Source organism: Mixophyes fleayi, chromosome 4 (assembly GCF_038048845.1).
Source record: "Mixophyes fleayi isolate aMixFle1 chromosome 4, aMixFle1.hap1, whole genome shotgun sequence".
NCBI classification, from domain to species: Eukaryota; Metazoa; Chordata; class Amphibia; order Anura; family Limnodynastidae; genus Mixophyes; species Mixophyes fleayi.
In genome coordinates, this window is record NC_134405.1 from 91,436,288 (window position 1) to 91,450,733 (window position 14,446).

Below are 14,446 nucleotides of genomic sequence, written 5' to 3' on the forward strand. Positions count from 1 at the left end.
ACTGTGGTAATTCTACAGCTAATACATGGCGACGAGCGCTGACCCCGCCCCCTGGGATGCTTGCTTTTATTAGACCCAGACCAATCCAGGGTGACAGACAATGCACTCAAAAGAGCCATTGTAATTCACAGCTAAAAGCAAGTTCATCACTGAGCTTCGAAACAGCCCCAATTCCCCAAAAATTATAATATAGTTAGGTACCTTTGATGTAAAGTGCATATTACAAACTGTAAAAGAATTTCCTGGGTGATTATGGGGTTTTAATCTCCTTAATAATCTGGCAAATGTGTGGATGATCATTTAATACTGTAATATATGACTATTAACGTCAAACAACTCCTCGCAAAGGTACTTCTAAATTAACCTAAGAAATATAATTCTTATATTCCCTTAACTCAATAAGATCGATATTCATATAATAGCTTATGCTCATATCTTCAAGAAAGACTACAAAATACAGTTTCATTTAAAACGTGTTGTATTGTTAACATTCTAATTGTAAAACCTATATATATATTATAAAACAGTAAACAACATAACAATATTTTACACAAAGTATAGATTTTGGTGCCATATATTACATTTATTGCCTGTTATATAAATATACAAGTCATTGTGTATGTGTAAGTGTATGTGTGTGAGTCAACTTTACCTATTGTCTAAAAGTGTGTGTGTGAGTAGAGGGGGAGGAGGGGGGAGGAGAAAGCACACAGGCACACTCCATTCATCTTAAATATCTCATTCAAAGTCCAACAGCCATTATACACTATCCAGATTCGCTTCACATGAGTTTCTAGATGGCAGCCATTTTACAGACTTCCCAGATACTAGTACTTTCCCTTTAAACCAACAGTCTAACAAGACGTTATATTTAACAATCTGACCACTTCCTGAACAATCCAATCACTTTCTATACATTTACAATAAACTGCATAACGCAAACTATTTCCATACAAAACTCCATTACAACATTAAACCAACACAGAACCACACAGGACTATGTTTAACACAAATGCTTCCATTTAAACAAACAATCTATCCCAAACACAACAGGAACTCCAAGAATTGTATAGCACTACAGGAGTCAACACAGTGTCAGCCATCTTAATACATGTGCTTGTAATGGCCTAATTTACTACCAATGCAGTCTTTCATAGCAACAGGGCCCAGTTCCTATTAGACTACACAATCACATACAAATCAGACTAGCACCATATCATTACCTATGTTATATCTACACAGCATTGCAACATTATTACACTTATGGATGGCTGCATGGGACATTGCTTACATCATATATTCAATTAAACATTTATCAAACTTTCAAAAAATGTTCTGGAATTTTATGAGAAATATAAATATTCGCTATACTAGCTGAGTTAAAACATACAAGTCATCAGTTTAGGCCTCATTTACTAGCAGTTCCAAATTCTTTCTGGTGGTGCAGTGCACCTTGATTTGTGGCTAAGTGCATAGGTAAGGTTTATAGAGCAAGTTAGTGGTATTTATGGAAGACCAGGCATTTGAACTGGTCATTAGCAGGAGGAAGTTTTTCTTTGCAAAGTATACAGTAGGCAAACCAGTAATATTGCAGAGCAGAGAAAACATGAAATTTAGTTATGTGGATTGAGATGATTGAAATAAGATAAAGGAGTTAACAGCACACATTTCTGTGGGCATGCTGACTGTCCACTCTGCAAAATAGTGGAAATGACTAAAAGCCAATGGACATCTCTTTTTATACTTTTAATGGTATAAACTGTTGATGTCTCTCTTTTTATGCACCTGCCCCCTCCTGATGTTCATTTTAATATCACTTTATTTGCAATATAATTTTAGGAGAAAGGTGTTGTCTAAAATTGGTAGGAGGTTGAACTTTGGAGGGCCAGAGGGAAAAAAGGCCACATTATAGGCTACATTTTGAAACTTAAATACACCTTTGCAAAAAAAAACATCTTGCTCTGCTCATTGAAAATCATTTATGTTGGAATTTTGCATGTGATTGCATCTACTCCTGTATTGCTTAGTCAAATTAGACTAAATTGACCAATTATTGTTCAGTATGTATGTATAGTCACTCCTACATCCTATTGGGGCTGTGGTACGAATTAACGGAGGTGGTGTAAATGACAGTGACTACCACGAACCCACAAAAACGAAACTCACTTGCCCGACTGATAATAAATGATGACTGACCTTAACAATGACACAACAACTCCCCGACAAATCCCGATCAGCAGTAAGAACGGCAGCCTGTTTTGACGTCAATTTAAATTGCCGGGTCCCTAAACCTAATCTTGGGCCTGATTCATTAAGGATTTTAACTTAAGAAACTTCTTATTTCAGTCTCCTGGACAAAACCATGTTACAATGCAAGGGGGGCAAATTAGTATTCTGTTTTGCACATAAGTTAAATACTGACTGTTTTATCATGTAGCACACAAATATCAACTTTAAATTTCAGTGTACAAATAAGATATCAAGTATTTGTGTGCTACATGAAAAAACAGTCAGTATTTAACTTATGTGCAAAACAGAATACTAATTTGCACCCCTTGCATTGTAACATGGTTTTGTCCAGGAGACTGAAATAAAAAGTTTCTTAAGTTAAGATCCTTAATGAATCTGGCCCCTTATTGTTATTCTTAACCCCAACCACCACCCCTAACCCTAGCCCGAACGTTAAGCCTAAGTGTAAGAGTTAGGTCGTATGAGAATCGGCATTGCCGCTTTAAAAAGACTGATATTGAGGTCGCAATTTAAAATGACTTCAAAAGACGCTTCCGTTCTTACTGCTGATCGGGATTTGTTATCAGACTGTCGGGGACTTGTGTCATTGTTAAGGTCATTCATCATTTATTATGAATCAGGCAAGTGAGTTTCGTTTTTGTGGGTTCGTAGTAGTCACTGTCGGTGTCATCAGCACCGTTAAAGTGACTACCGCCGCCTCTGGGTCATTGATCACCAATGTGCAAGTGTGTCCTGTCCCCTCTGCTGCCTGAGAAAGTGTATACCGGTATGCCCCCATTGCTTCAGTCACCAGTCAATCTCTACAGGGCGAATATGGTGACTGATGATGGAGTAGGAGTAGAGCAGAAAGAATAAAAGTGTCCCCTACTGTGGTATGTGGCCAGTTACTGGAGCAAGGGGTAGATGGTGAGCGCCACTGTGGGCAGATGGCAAGATGAAAATCTTCTCTCTACCACCTCTAGAATGGTGTCTGACGTTCTCACCTAGCCTTGTGGAAGAAATGGCCCCGCACACAGGCACATGTGTGAGGTCACTAATCAGTAATATAATGCGTGCAACCAAGTTCCTCTACAATCCAATAAGATTTGTGAAATTTGCCACTACCATGTGTGTGCTGACAGATCTAATCAGATTGATTTGATTCATTAAAATGTGTGCCACCTTTTAGACTATTTATCTACTGAATGTTATTGTTTTATCACCTTTTTTGAAGGAAAATGTAATTTCTCAGATACATACCCTGTACCAAAATGTAACCTGAAAATAAACAGGGAACGGAAAATATTATATAACCCTTTCACATTGGGTAGTATAAATTATGATTCTGTTATTTTTCTTGCAGGAACACACCGTAGGATTCACTACATGATATCCAAGGGTGGCAGTGAAGCCCTACTTCAAACCCTGGTAAATTTTGCAAGATCAGATTCCATTGACTACAGCCTCCTTTTACCCCTTCTGCGTTTGATGGTCAAAGTAGGGCAGAGAGGTACTGTATCTGTGGGATTCTTCATATTTGCTGAATTTTGGCATACAAAACACTTCTTTATGGGCCCCATAACTGCTAAATTCCATTTTATGGCAATCATTTATCTTATGCTTGCAGTTCACATGACACTGTACCATTCCTCTGGCATAGTTGCCAACATTTTAAAATAGTTTCCAGTGAAACATTGGTACTGAGCTGGTGCATAAAAGTATGTCATGCACAATAATGTCTTGATGAACCTTGGAGCACTACAATGCTCTTCATGTCACCTTTACTAGATTTCACTATAACCTTTGACTGATGGCGTACAACAACACACTAATGACTAGTTTCATGTAGTCAGGACAAAACACAAATACATATTACATTAATAGTCTCTTTTATCAGTACCTGCTGTCTCCTTCTGAGTTAAATAATCACATTGGTCATTACAAGTTTAATAAAAACACTCTTGATCACATTGGGATGTAGGCAGTGTTGGACTTGGGCATTGAGGACCCACCGGGACGATGCTATAATAGGGACCCACCAATGGGGGTGTGGCTAGCCAATGGAGAATGTGACTAGAGGGGGTGTGGCTAGCTCACAAAGGGTATAGCTAGCACATTGAATGGAGTGGATATAAAGAATGCACAGTCTGGGCCCCACCCAGAAGCAGAACCGAAAATCAGGACCGTCCCACCGGAATCAGAACAGTTGGCAAACTGTGCTGCTCTATCCTATCCTATCTGTTATTGCAGCTTTCATTACCTGCGGCTGCTAGTGTCTTATGCTCCATCTCTGCTTGCCTGGTTCCTGGAATGTTGGGTGCCTGTTTGGAAAATATGATAGTTACATGAAATATGGCAAACCTAGCAATGAGTGAAAACTTTAGGCATCCCCAAACAGCCCGGGCGTTAAATCAATAATTGATTAATAATTAGGCCACCCTCTCTGCAACCAACCATGACATTAAATTAAAAGTATTACATTTTTAAGCAGCTCGAACATGCGAATAATAGTATGCATATTTAATAAATAGCCTTACTTACCCTCAATCAGCCATGCCTTTAAATTAATAGCATTCACATTAATACATAAACCTATTTCCTCCCCAAACAGCGATGACATTAAATTAATAATATTTACATTTAAAAAATACACATATTTTCCCCCAACTTTCCCTCATATTAAATAGTATTTAATAATAAACCTATTTACCTCCCTAACCAGCCTGACAATAAATATCGGTATTAACAATCAATTGAAAGCCTTCCTTCTCTCCAAAATCAACCCCACATTCAATTATTAGACCCTAATCCACTCCAGCATTAAATAGGTCCATTACCCCACTCTAAATTAATAGACTCCACCATTACCCCACCAACAAATTAATATCTTCTACCCACAATTAAAATAGCCCATACCCTCAACTATATTACATTAAAACTATCCCTCTAACCCACATGATGATGCTGTTGCTGTGTCCTAATGGGACATCCTGTGCTGTCTCAGTGATAGCCAATTCACATCTTCTCCTAACTAGATGCAACACTACATTTACATAGGAAATGCTTTGGTGCAGTCAAGGGGCATATAAAGCAGAGGGTGTTTTGGCTCTCTTTTGCTCCCAGCTGCACTGCTTAGCTAAGAATATTAACAAAGTCAAAATATTCTTATTGCCTCTATCTTATTTAGCATTCATTTTTAAAACTGATTCTATTATGTTTTCTGCAAGTTTTTGAGTCATTATAGAAAACCAAAAAGAAACATTTACATACTATTTATTAAACTTATGTGCACAATGTAATAAGAATATAGGGCCTTATTCATTAAGGATCTTAAATGAAGAAGTTTCTTATTTCAGTCTCCTGGACAAAGCCATGTTATAATGCAAGGGGTGCAAATTAGTATTCTGTTTTGCACATAAGTTAAATACTGACTGTTTTTTCATGTAGGCCACAAATATCAACTTTAAATTTCAGTGTACAAATAAGCTATCAAGTATTTGTGTGCTACATGAAAAAAACAGTCAGTATTTAACTTATGTGCAAAACAGAAAGCTCATTTGTACCCCTTGCATTGTAACATGGTTTTGTCGAGGAGACTGAAATAAGAAACTTCTTCATTTAAGATCCTTAATGAATCAAGCCCATAGTGCATTTTACTTTAGGAGATAGTTACCCAGTGATTGAGTGGTAAGGGTATGCTCCAGGAGAGTGGTTATGGGTCTGGATAACAGAGTGTTAATAAGAAACTCTGTAAATGAATTATCTGTATAAACAGAGCAAATGCAGAAAACCTGAGTACAGTATATGTCTGTTTTCTATCTGTTTTCTATCTGTTTTCAATCTGTATGTTTTATATCTGTTTTCTATATGTCCTTGATTCTGAGTGTAGGTATGAAAGTGGTCTATTTGAAGCTAAAGTGAACACATTTCTGATAAAGCCTGAAAGCCCCTGTGTCTGAAAAGCTGTAATATTAAAGTTGGTCCTGCAAATACATTCTTACATGAATTCTGTTTTACCCTTTTCTCTGTTTTTTTGTTAGGGGACCCACTTTACATTAAACCTGCCCATCCCACACTTACCTTTTTTTAATCTGGCGTTGCAAGGCAGATTCTTCCTTTCTGAACACTCAGGATGGCACACATATCATGTGGTGCACCCCGTCCTGTGATGAAGTTATCAGAACAGAGAGGAGGAAAGCAGGGGAGGATCAGAGCAGCTGCAAACAGTAGGATGGCTGGTCCATCCCCTGGCATCTTCCACCAATAAACGCTGGGTAGGGTGCGGGGGCATCGGGTATTTACCCAGTATATGTACAGTAGATGGATTTACCCAGTACCAGTAGCAAAGTATATGCACTTATTATATTAATTACTTATATAAATAATGAAAAGCGACAAATGATGTATTCCAAATGTATTTTAACAATATACATTTATTCTATTGTAGATGGACATTTTGGTGAAAAAGCTCATAAATTAGAAGCTACTGATGTCACTTTGAGTTTAATAAGAAAAAACCTGACAACGTCTGATAACCTGACTCCTTGTCTCTGCGCTATCCAAGTATATGCTTCCAATGGTGTGTATTTTTCCGGTGGCGCTAGAAAACAGCCCACCCCAATTAACACAATTCTGTGAATATGAATATGTGAATATAAGATACACGAATACTGTGTGCGCTATAGAACAATACTATCACCCATCTTTATTTGTGAGTGTATCTGTCACCTGCAGGCAGTGGAGGCAGCCATTTTGTTGGATGAACTAATATTCAGGAGGCTGTAGTCTAACTTTCACCAGATCCCAGTGATTACATGGGTTCCTGGCAGGCGCAGGCTGGGAGAAGCGTGGCCAGGGGGCACACAGGCGGCCGCATTTCATGAAAAGGGATGCGGCCGCATCCCCTGTCATGTTATGCGGCCGCGGTGGAAAGTATTGTATTTTGCATCCGGGGGGGGGGCGGCCGGCCAGCCTACCCCCCGGCCCTAATAGCAACCTGACCGAGCGGCCCGGGGGGGCGCTGCCCCCCTGCCCCCCGGGCCAGCCCGCCCCTGGTTCCTGGTGAAATGAAGGACAGCATTCTCATATTTCCCAGCATTTAGACTTGTAATATCAGGACAAAATATGCCTCAACCCGATCCAACCAAAACCCTGCCCTAATCTACCCAGAAGCTCCCACGTTTGGATGAAACTCCACCCACTTTGAGGGTGACAAATTACAATTGTACCGCCAAAATCGGGACAGTTGGGAGGTATAAAAACCAAACAACCCCAGACAGTGATATTATTTATAATATAACCACAATTAATAACTTATATAATGCTTGCCCCCATAATAAGTCGGTATATGCCACAAAATTGTGCATGATCATTGCAAAGTAGATTAACCTCTACTTTTGGAATCCAATTAATAGGATCTTCTATGTGACTTCAATACCTAATTTGTCAGACTGATACTCTGTTTCTATTTCAATATAGTGCACACAATTTACTGTCTATATGCTGTTATCCATGGAAGGATTTTATAAATATCATTATAATAATTATCTACTCTGGTAATAAATATATTGTGATTTGAGAACCATTTCTATGTCTTTTGTGGTTCTGCCATGTACAGTCTGATTATGGAAGCAATATATGTTATATAAGTTATTAATTAAGGTTATATTAGTTTATATAATAATGGTCACTGGTGTTGTGCGGTTCCTGTAGTTTCACTGTTACAGGGAAGTGATGTTATCTCTAAAAAGACTATAAAGGCACTTTTATCTATTTATTTATATATTAATATATTGGGGTGTGTATTAATATACTTAGTAACACATTGGATAGCACTTGCATCCCAGTTTTTTTTCATATTCATAGTTAGGTGGTATGCATTCTGATGAATATTGATCCAGCCCACAAAATGGCTACCTCCATTTTGTGTAACAATTGATCCTGTTAGTACATTTTTCATTAAATGCAACATGTGAAGTATTTATCTATCCATCGCTACATTTGGGCAGCTCAGGTAGCAACGTGTCAATGAAAGTCTGTAAGTGTAAATGTTTTAGAGCATATATATCGGTTGTAATAAGGTTACATATTTATAGCATAATTGCCAACTTTTAAAACCTGTCTCCGGAAGATACCGGAGGACAGGTCATGTGACAAGTTTAGGGGGGCGGCCCCGTCCCTGCTATAAAAACAGCCAAAATTCACAGCATTGAACAACGGGGGCAGGGCCTAATGGCGCGATCGCGTCATTAAGTCCCACCTCCACAAGTGTCTGGGAGATTACCTTCTCTTCCGGGAGTCCGGATGACTCCCTGAAATTCAGGAGCCTCCCGAAAATTCCAGGAGAGTAGGCAAGTATAATTTATAGTTAAAAGCAAATCGTATTTCCATTTAATAGAAAGTTTTTAAAAAACTTGGAGTTTGTGATCTTTGGAACCAAAATTTTTATGTGGGGTGGAAAATGTCCTTTGCATTCCTTACTTCTACACTTACAGTTGTTTTGCAAAAGGTGACAGATTACAAAATTTGCAGTTCAAAAAATACGTGTTTGGAAAGGTCCTTATGTGCACAGAATAAACTTGACTATTATGTGTAAAACAGTTTATAAATAATACATTTAGCTTTTAACACTATGGATGCCCTTCTGCGCAGACAATTTGCATTTGCCTGTCAGCGGGATTATTTAAAGCATGACCAATTCTGTTTGTCAACAGCTTTTAACACCCTGTATTGCCTATGATGATGTCTTATGACATATGTATCTCATTTAAAGGGGGCTGAGTTTACCCCTGTTTCCCTAATTAATTGTTTTCTCCCATTTGTTCACATAAGCTCATACTAGATTTTCAAATGTTACCATCAGCAAAATTATTTGGCAGACACCTGACAGGCTGGAGGAGATGATGAGATATTGGCATCTCTGCGTTAATGCACTGTGATGTTTAAAGAGCATCTCAAACAGACTTTGGAGATCTTCCAACTCAAAATAGATGAAGGGAATTTATTGTGGGTCTGAGGGCAGTGAGAAAGTTTAAAAGTAGAAATGTCCTCATCAGCAGCATATAGTCTCTGGCTCTTGGTTAACAGTTAATTATTTAGTAGTGTTGGGATGGAGAAATTATTGACAGCAAAAAGTTTGTTTCTTCATTAGTAAAAATCACATAGACACATGAGCACTTAAGGGCACTCTAACTCTATGCTTTGTGCATTTCAATGCATATGTGTTTAAAGGCTATCAGATAACTAAGGTATGTGACACCTTTTTGCAGCTAACTGTGGTGGGTTTGAAAAGAGGAGCTAGTGGCTGGCAATGCCATAGTGGGCAACATATGATTGGTTATCAGAATATCAGTGACCACTCTCTCTTTTTAGACTCAGCACTGAAAGTAGTGGGTTTCCCAGCTCTTTGTAATTTTCAGTCACCCTGACCAGGCCACTCCAACAATGTTAGACCCCACCCTAATTAGATCAAACCATCTCATTCTCTTGGGGCACTAATTCGCTCATTCGGCCTTCAATACCACCTCTACGCTAATGACACCCAAATCTGTATCTCTTCTCTTCCCCTGACCTCTCTCTGTCTTTACTGTCTCATGTAACCAACTGTCTTTCTTTCTGAGTTGCCTTAAAGCGATACTAACTCCCCAGAAACTTGAAATTCTTCTTACAAAATCGCCATGTAAGACTCATAAAATATACATTTAAACCTTCATTAGATTAGAGATGGTCACTGACCCCCGTGTTTTGGTTTTGTATTCGGTTTTGGATCTGGATTACCTTCGTGTTTTGGTTTTGGTTTTGGTTTTGCTTGGTTTTGTTTAGGGATGAGCGCACTCGGATTTATGAAATCCGAGCCCACCCGAACGTTGCGGATCCGAGTCGGATCCGAGACAGATCCGGGTATTGGCGCCAAATTCAAAAGTGAAACTGAGGCTCTGACTCATAATCCCGTTGTCGGATCTCGCGATACTCGGATCCTATAAATTCCCCGCTAGTCGCCGCCATCTTCACTCGGGCATTGATCAGGGTAGAGGGAGGGTGTGTTAGGTGGTCCTCTGTGCTGTTTAGTTCTGTGCTGTTTAGTTCTGTGCTGTTTAGTTCTGTTCTGTTCTGTGCTGTGCTGTGCTGTGCTGTGCTGTGCTGTGCTGTGCTGTGTTCTGCAGTATCAGTCCAGTGGTGCTGTGTGCTGTGCTCTGTCCTTCTGAGGTCAGTGGTGCTGCTGGGTCCTGTGCTGTGTCCTGTTCAGTCCAGTGGTGCTGTGTCCTGTGCTCTGTGCTTCTAAGGGCATAGTTATTTCCCCATTATTCCCAAGTTTTTAAAAAATAAAAAAAAAGTAAAAAAAAATAAAAAATTAGAAATTAAAAAAAATATATATAATTATAACCAAATGTGCAAAACCAATCCAGCAGTATAAGTCCATTGGTACTGCAATATTACCAAGTTCACACATTCTGCAGTATCAGTCCAGTGGTGCTGTGTCCTGTGCTCTGTCCTGCTGAGTTCCGTAGTGCTGCTGGGTCCTGTGCCGTGTCCTGTTCAGTCCAGTGGTGCTGTGTCCTGTGCTCTGTGCTTCTAAGGGCATAGTTATTTCCCCATTATTCCCAAGTTTTTAAAAAATAAAAAAAAAGTAAAAAAAAATAAAAAATTTAAAAACAAAAAAAAAATATATAATAATTATAACCAAATGTGCAAAACCAATCCAGCAGTATAAGTCCATTGGTACTGCAATATTACCAAGTTCACACATTCTGCAGTATCAGTCCAGTGGTGCTGTGTCCTGTGCTCTGTCCTGCTGAGTTCCGTAGTGCTGCTGGGTCCTGTGCCGTGTCCTGTTCAGTCCAGTGGTGCTGTGTCCTGTGCTCTGTGCTTCTAAGGGCATAGTTTTTTCCCCACTATTCCCAAGTTTTTTAAAAATTAAAAAAAAGTAAAAAAAAATAAAAAATTTAAAAAAAAAAAAAAAATATATAATAATTATAACCAAATTTGCAAAACCAATCCAGCAGTATAAGTCCATTGGTACTGCAATATTACCAAGTTCACACATTCTGCAGTATCTTGTGCTACATATAATGGAGACCAAAAATTTGGAGGATAAAGTAGGGAAAGATCAAGACCCACTTCCTCCTAATGCTGAAGCTGCTGCCACTAGTCATGACATAGACGATGAAATGCCATCAACGTCGTCTTCCAAGCCCGATGCCCAATCTCGTAGTACCGGGCATGTAAAATCCAAAAAGCCCAAGTTAAGAAAAAGTAGCAAAAAGAGAAACTTTAAATCATCTGAGGAGAAACGTAAAGTTGCCAATATGCCATTTACGACACGGAGTGGCAAGGAACGGCTTAGGCCCTGGCCCGTGTTCATGACTAGTGGTTCAGCTTCACCCACGGATCTTAGCCCTCCTCCTCCTCCCCCCCCCTACAAAAAATTGAAGAGAGTTATGCTGTCAGCAACAAAACAGCAAACAACTCTGCCTTCTAAAGAGAAATTATCACAAATCCCCAAGGCGAGTCCAAGGGTGTTGGTGGTTGTCAAGCCTGACCTTCCCATCACTGTACGGGAAGAGGTGGCTCGGGAGGAGGCTATTGATGATGTAGCTGGCGCTGTGGAGGAACTTGATGATGAGGATGGTGATGTGGTTATTGTAAATGAGGCACCAGGGGGGGAAACAGCTGATGTCCATGGGATGAAAAAGCCCATCGTCATGCCTGGTCAGAAGACCAAAAAATGCACCTCTTCGGTCTGGAGTTATTTTTATCCAAATCCAGACAACCAATGTATGGCCATATGTAGCTTATGTAAAGCTCAAATAAGCAGGGGTAAGGATCTTGCCCACCTAGGAACATCCTCCCTTATACGTCACCTGAATAACCTTCATAGTTCAGTGGTTAGTTCAGGAACTGGGGCTAGGACCCTCATCGGTACAGGGACACCTAAATCCCGTGGTCCAGTTGGATACACACCAGCAACACCCTCCTCGTCAACTTCCTCCACAATCTCCATCAGATTCAGTCCTGCAGCCCAAGTCAGCAGCCAGACTGAGTCCTCCTCAATACGGGATTCATCCGAGGAATCCTGCAGCGGTACGCCTACTACTGCCACTGCTGCTGTTGCTGCTGTTAGTCGGTCATCTTCCCAGAGGGGAAGTCGTAAGACCGCTAAGTCTTTCACAAAACAATTGACCGTCCAACAGTCGTTTGCCATGACCACAAAATACGATAGTAGTCACCCTATTGCAAAGCGTATAACTGCGGCTGTAACTGCAATGTTGGTGTTAGACGTGCGCCCGGTGTCCGCCATCAGTGGAGTGGGATTTAGAGGGTTGATGGAGGTATTGTGTCCCCGGTACCAAATCCCCTCGAGATTCCACTTCACTAGGCAGGCGATACCAAAAATGTACAGAGAAGTACGATCAAGTGTCCTCAGTGCTCTTAAAAATGTGGTTGTACCCACTGTCCACTTAACCACGGACATGTGGACAAGTGGTTCTGGGCAAACGAAGGACTATATGACTGTGACAGCCCACTGGGTAGATGCATCCCCTTCCGCAGCAACAGCAACAGCTGCATCAGTAGCAGCATCTACAAAATGGCTGCTCATGCAAAGGCAGGCAACATTGTGCATTACAGGCTTTAATAAGAGGCACAACGCTGACAACATATTAGAGAAAATGAGGGAAATTATCTCCCAGTGGCTTACCCCACTTAGACTCTCATGGGGATTTGTGGTGTCAGACAATGCCAGTAACATTGTGCGGGCATTAAATATGGGCAATTTCCAGCACGTCCCATGTTTTGCCCACACCATTAATTTGGTGGTGCAGCATTACCTCAAGAGTGACAGGGGTGTGCAGGAGATGCTTGCGGTGGCGCGCAAAATTGCTGGACACTTTCGGCATTCAGCCAGTGCCTACCGCAGACTAGAGGCACATCAAAAAAGCATGAACCTGCCCTGCCATCACCTCAAACAAGAGGTTGTGACGCGCTGGAACTCCACCCTCTATATGCTGCAGAGGATGGAGGAGCAGCAAAAGGCCATTCAGGCCTACACAGCCACCTACGACATAGGCAAAGGAGTGGGGATGCGCCTCAGTCAAGCGCAGTGGAGACTGATTTCCGTGTTGTGCAAGGTTCTGCAGCCATTTGAACTTGCCACACGAGAAGTCAGTTCCGACACTGCCAGCTTGAGTCAGGTCATTCCCCTGATCAGGCTGTTGCAGAAGCAGCTGGAGAAAGTGAGGGAGGAGCTGGTAAGCCATTGCGATTACACCAAGCATGTAGCTCTTGTGGATGTAGCCCTTCGTACGCTTTGCCAGGATCCGAGGGTGGTCACTCTTTTAAAGTCAGAGGAATACATTCTGGCCACCGTGCTCGATCCTCGGTTTAAAGCGTATGTTGTGTCTCTGTTTCCGGCGGACACAAGTCTACAGCGGTGCAAAGACCTGCTGGTCAGGAGATTGTCCTCTGAAGAGGACCGTGACATGCCAACAGCTCCACCCTCATTTTCTTCCACATCTATGGCTGCGAGGAAAAAGCTCAGTTTTCCCAAAAGAGGCACTGGCGGGGATGCTGATAACATCTGGTCCGGACTGAAGGACCTGCCAACCATTGCAGACATGTCTACTCTCGCTGCATTGGATGCTGTCACAATAGAAAAAATTGTGGATGATTACTTTGCTGACACCATCCAAGTAGACATGTCAGACAGTCCATATTGTTACTGGCAGGAAAAAAAGGCAGTTTGGAAGCCCCTGTACAAACTGGCTCTATTTTACCTGAGTTGTCCCCCCTCCAGTGTGTACTCGGAAAGAGTTTTTAGTGCAGCGGGGAACCTGGTCAGTGAGCGGCGAAGGAGGTTGCTTCCTCACAACGTTGAAAAAATGATGTTTATAAAAATGAATAATCAATTCCTCAATGAAGTACAGCACTGCCCTCCAGATACTACAGAGGGACCTGTGGTTGTGGAGTCCAGCGGGGACGAATTGATAATGTGTGATGAGGAGGAAGTACACACTGTAGGGGGAGAGGAATCAGAGGTTGAGGATGAGGACGACATCTTGCCTCAGTAGAGCCTGTTTAGTCTGTACAGGGAGAGATGAATAGCTTTTTTGGTGTGGGGGCCCAAACAAACCAATCATTTCAGCCAAAGTTGTTTGGTAGGCCCTGTCGCTGAAATGATTGGTTTGTTAAAGTGTGCATGTCCTATTTCAACAACATAAGG

General features: G+C 41.0%; 1 protein-coding gene across 2 annotated transcripts in view; it reads left to right on the forward strand.

Annotated features, from left to right (window-relative positions):
* AGBL1 (AGBL carboxypeptidase 1) overlaps positions 1–14,446 on the forward strand; it is a 504,403-nt gene that overhangs the window by 42,168 nt on the left and 447,789 nt on the right. For both annotated transcript variants that reach the window (XM_075207749.1, XM_075207747.1), the window contains exons 3-4: positions 3,593–3,739; positions 6,677–6,808. In XM_075207749.1, coding sequence (XP_075063850.1) covers positions 3,593–3,739; positions 6,677–6,808 — 279 coding nt within the window. The remainder of the gene's footprint in view (positions 1–3,592; positions 3,740–6,676; positions 6,809–14,446) is intronic.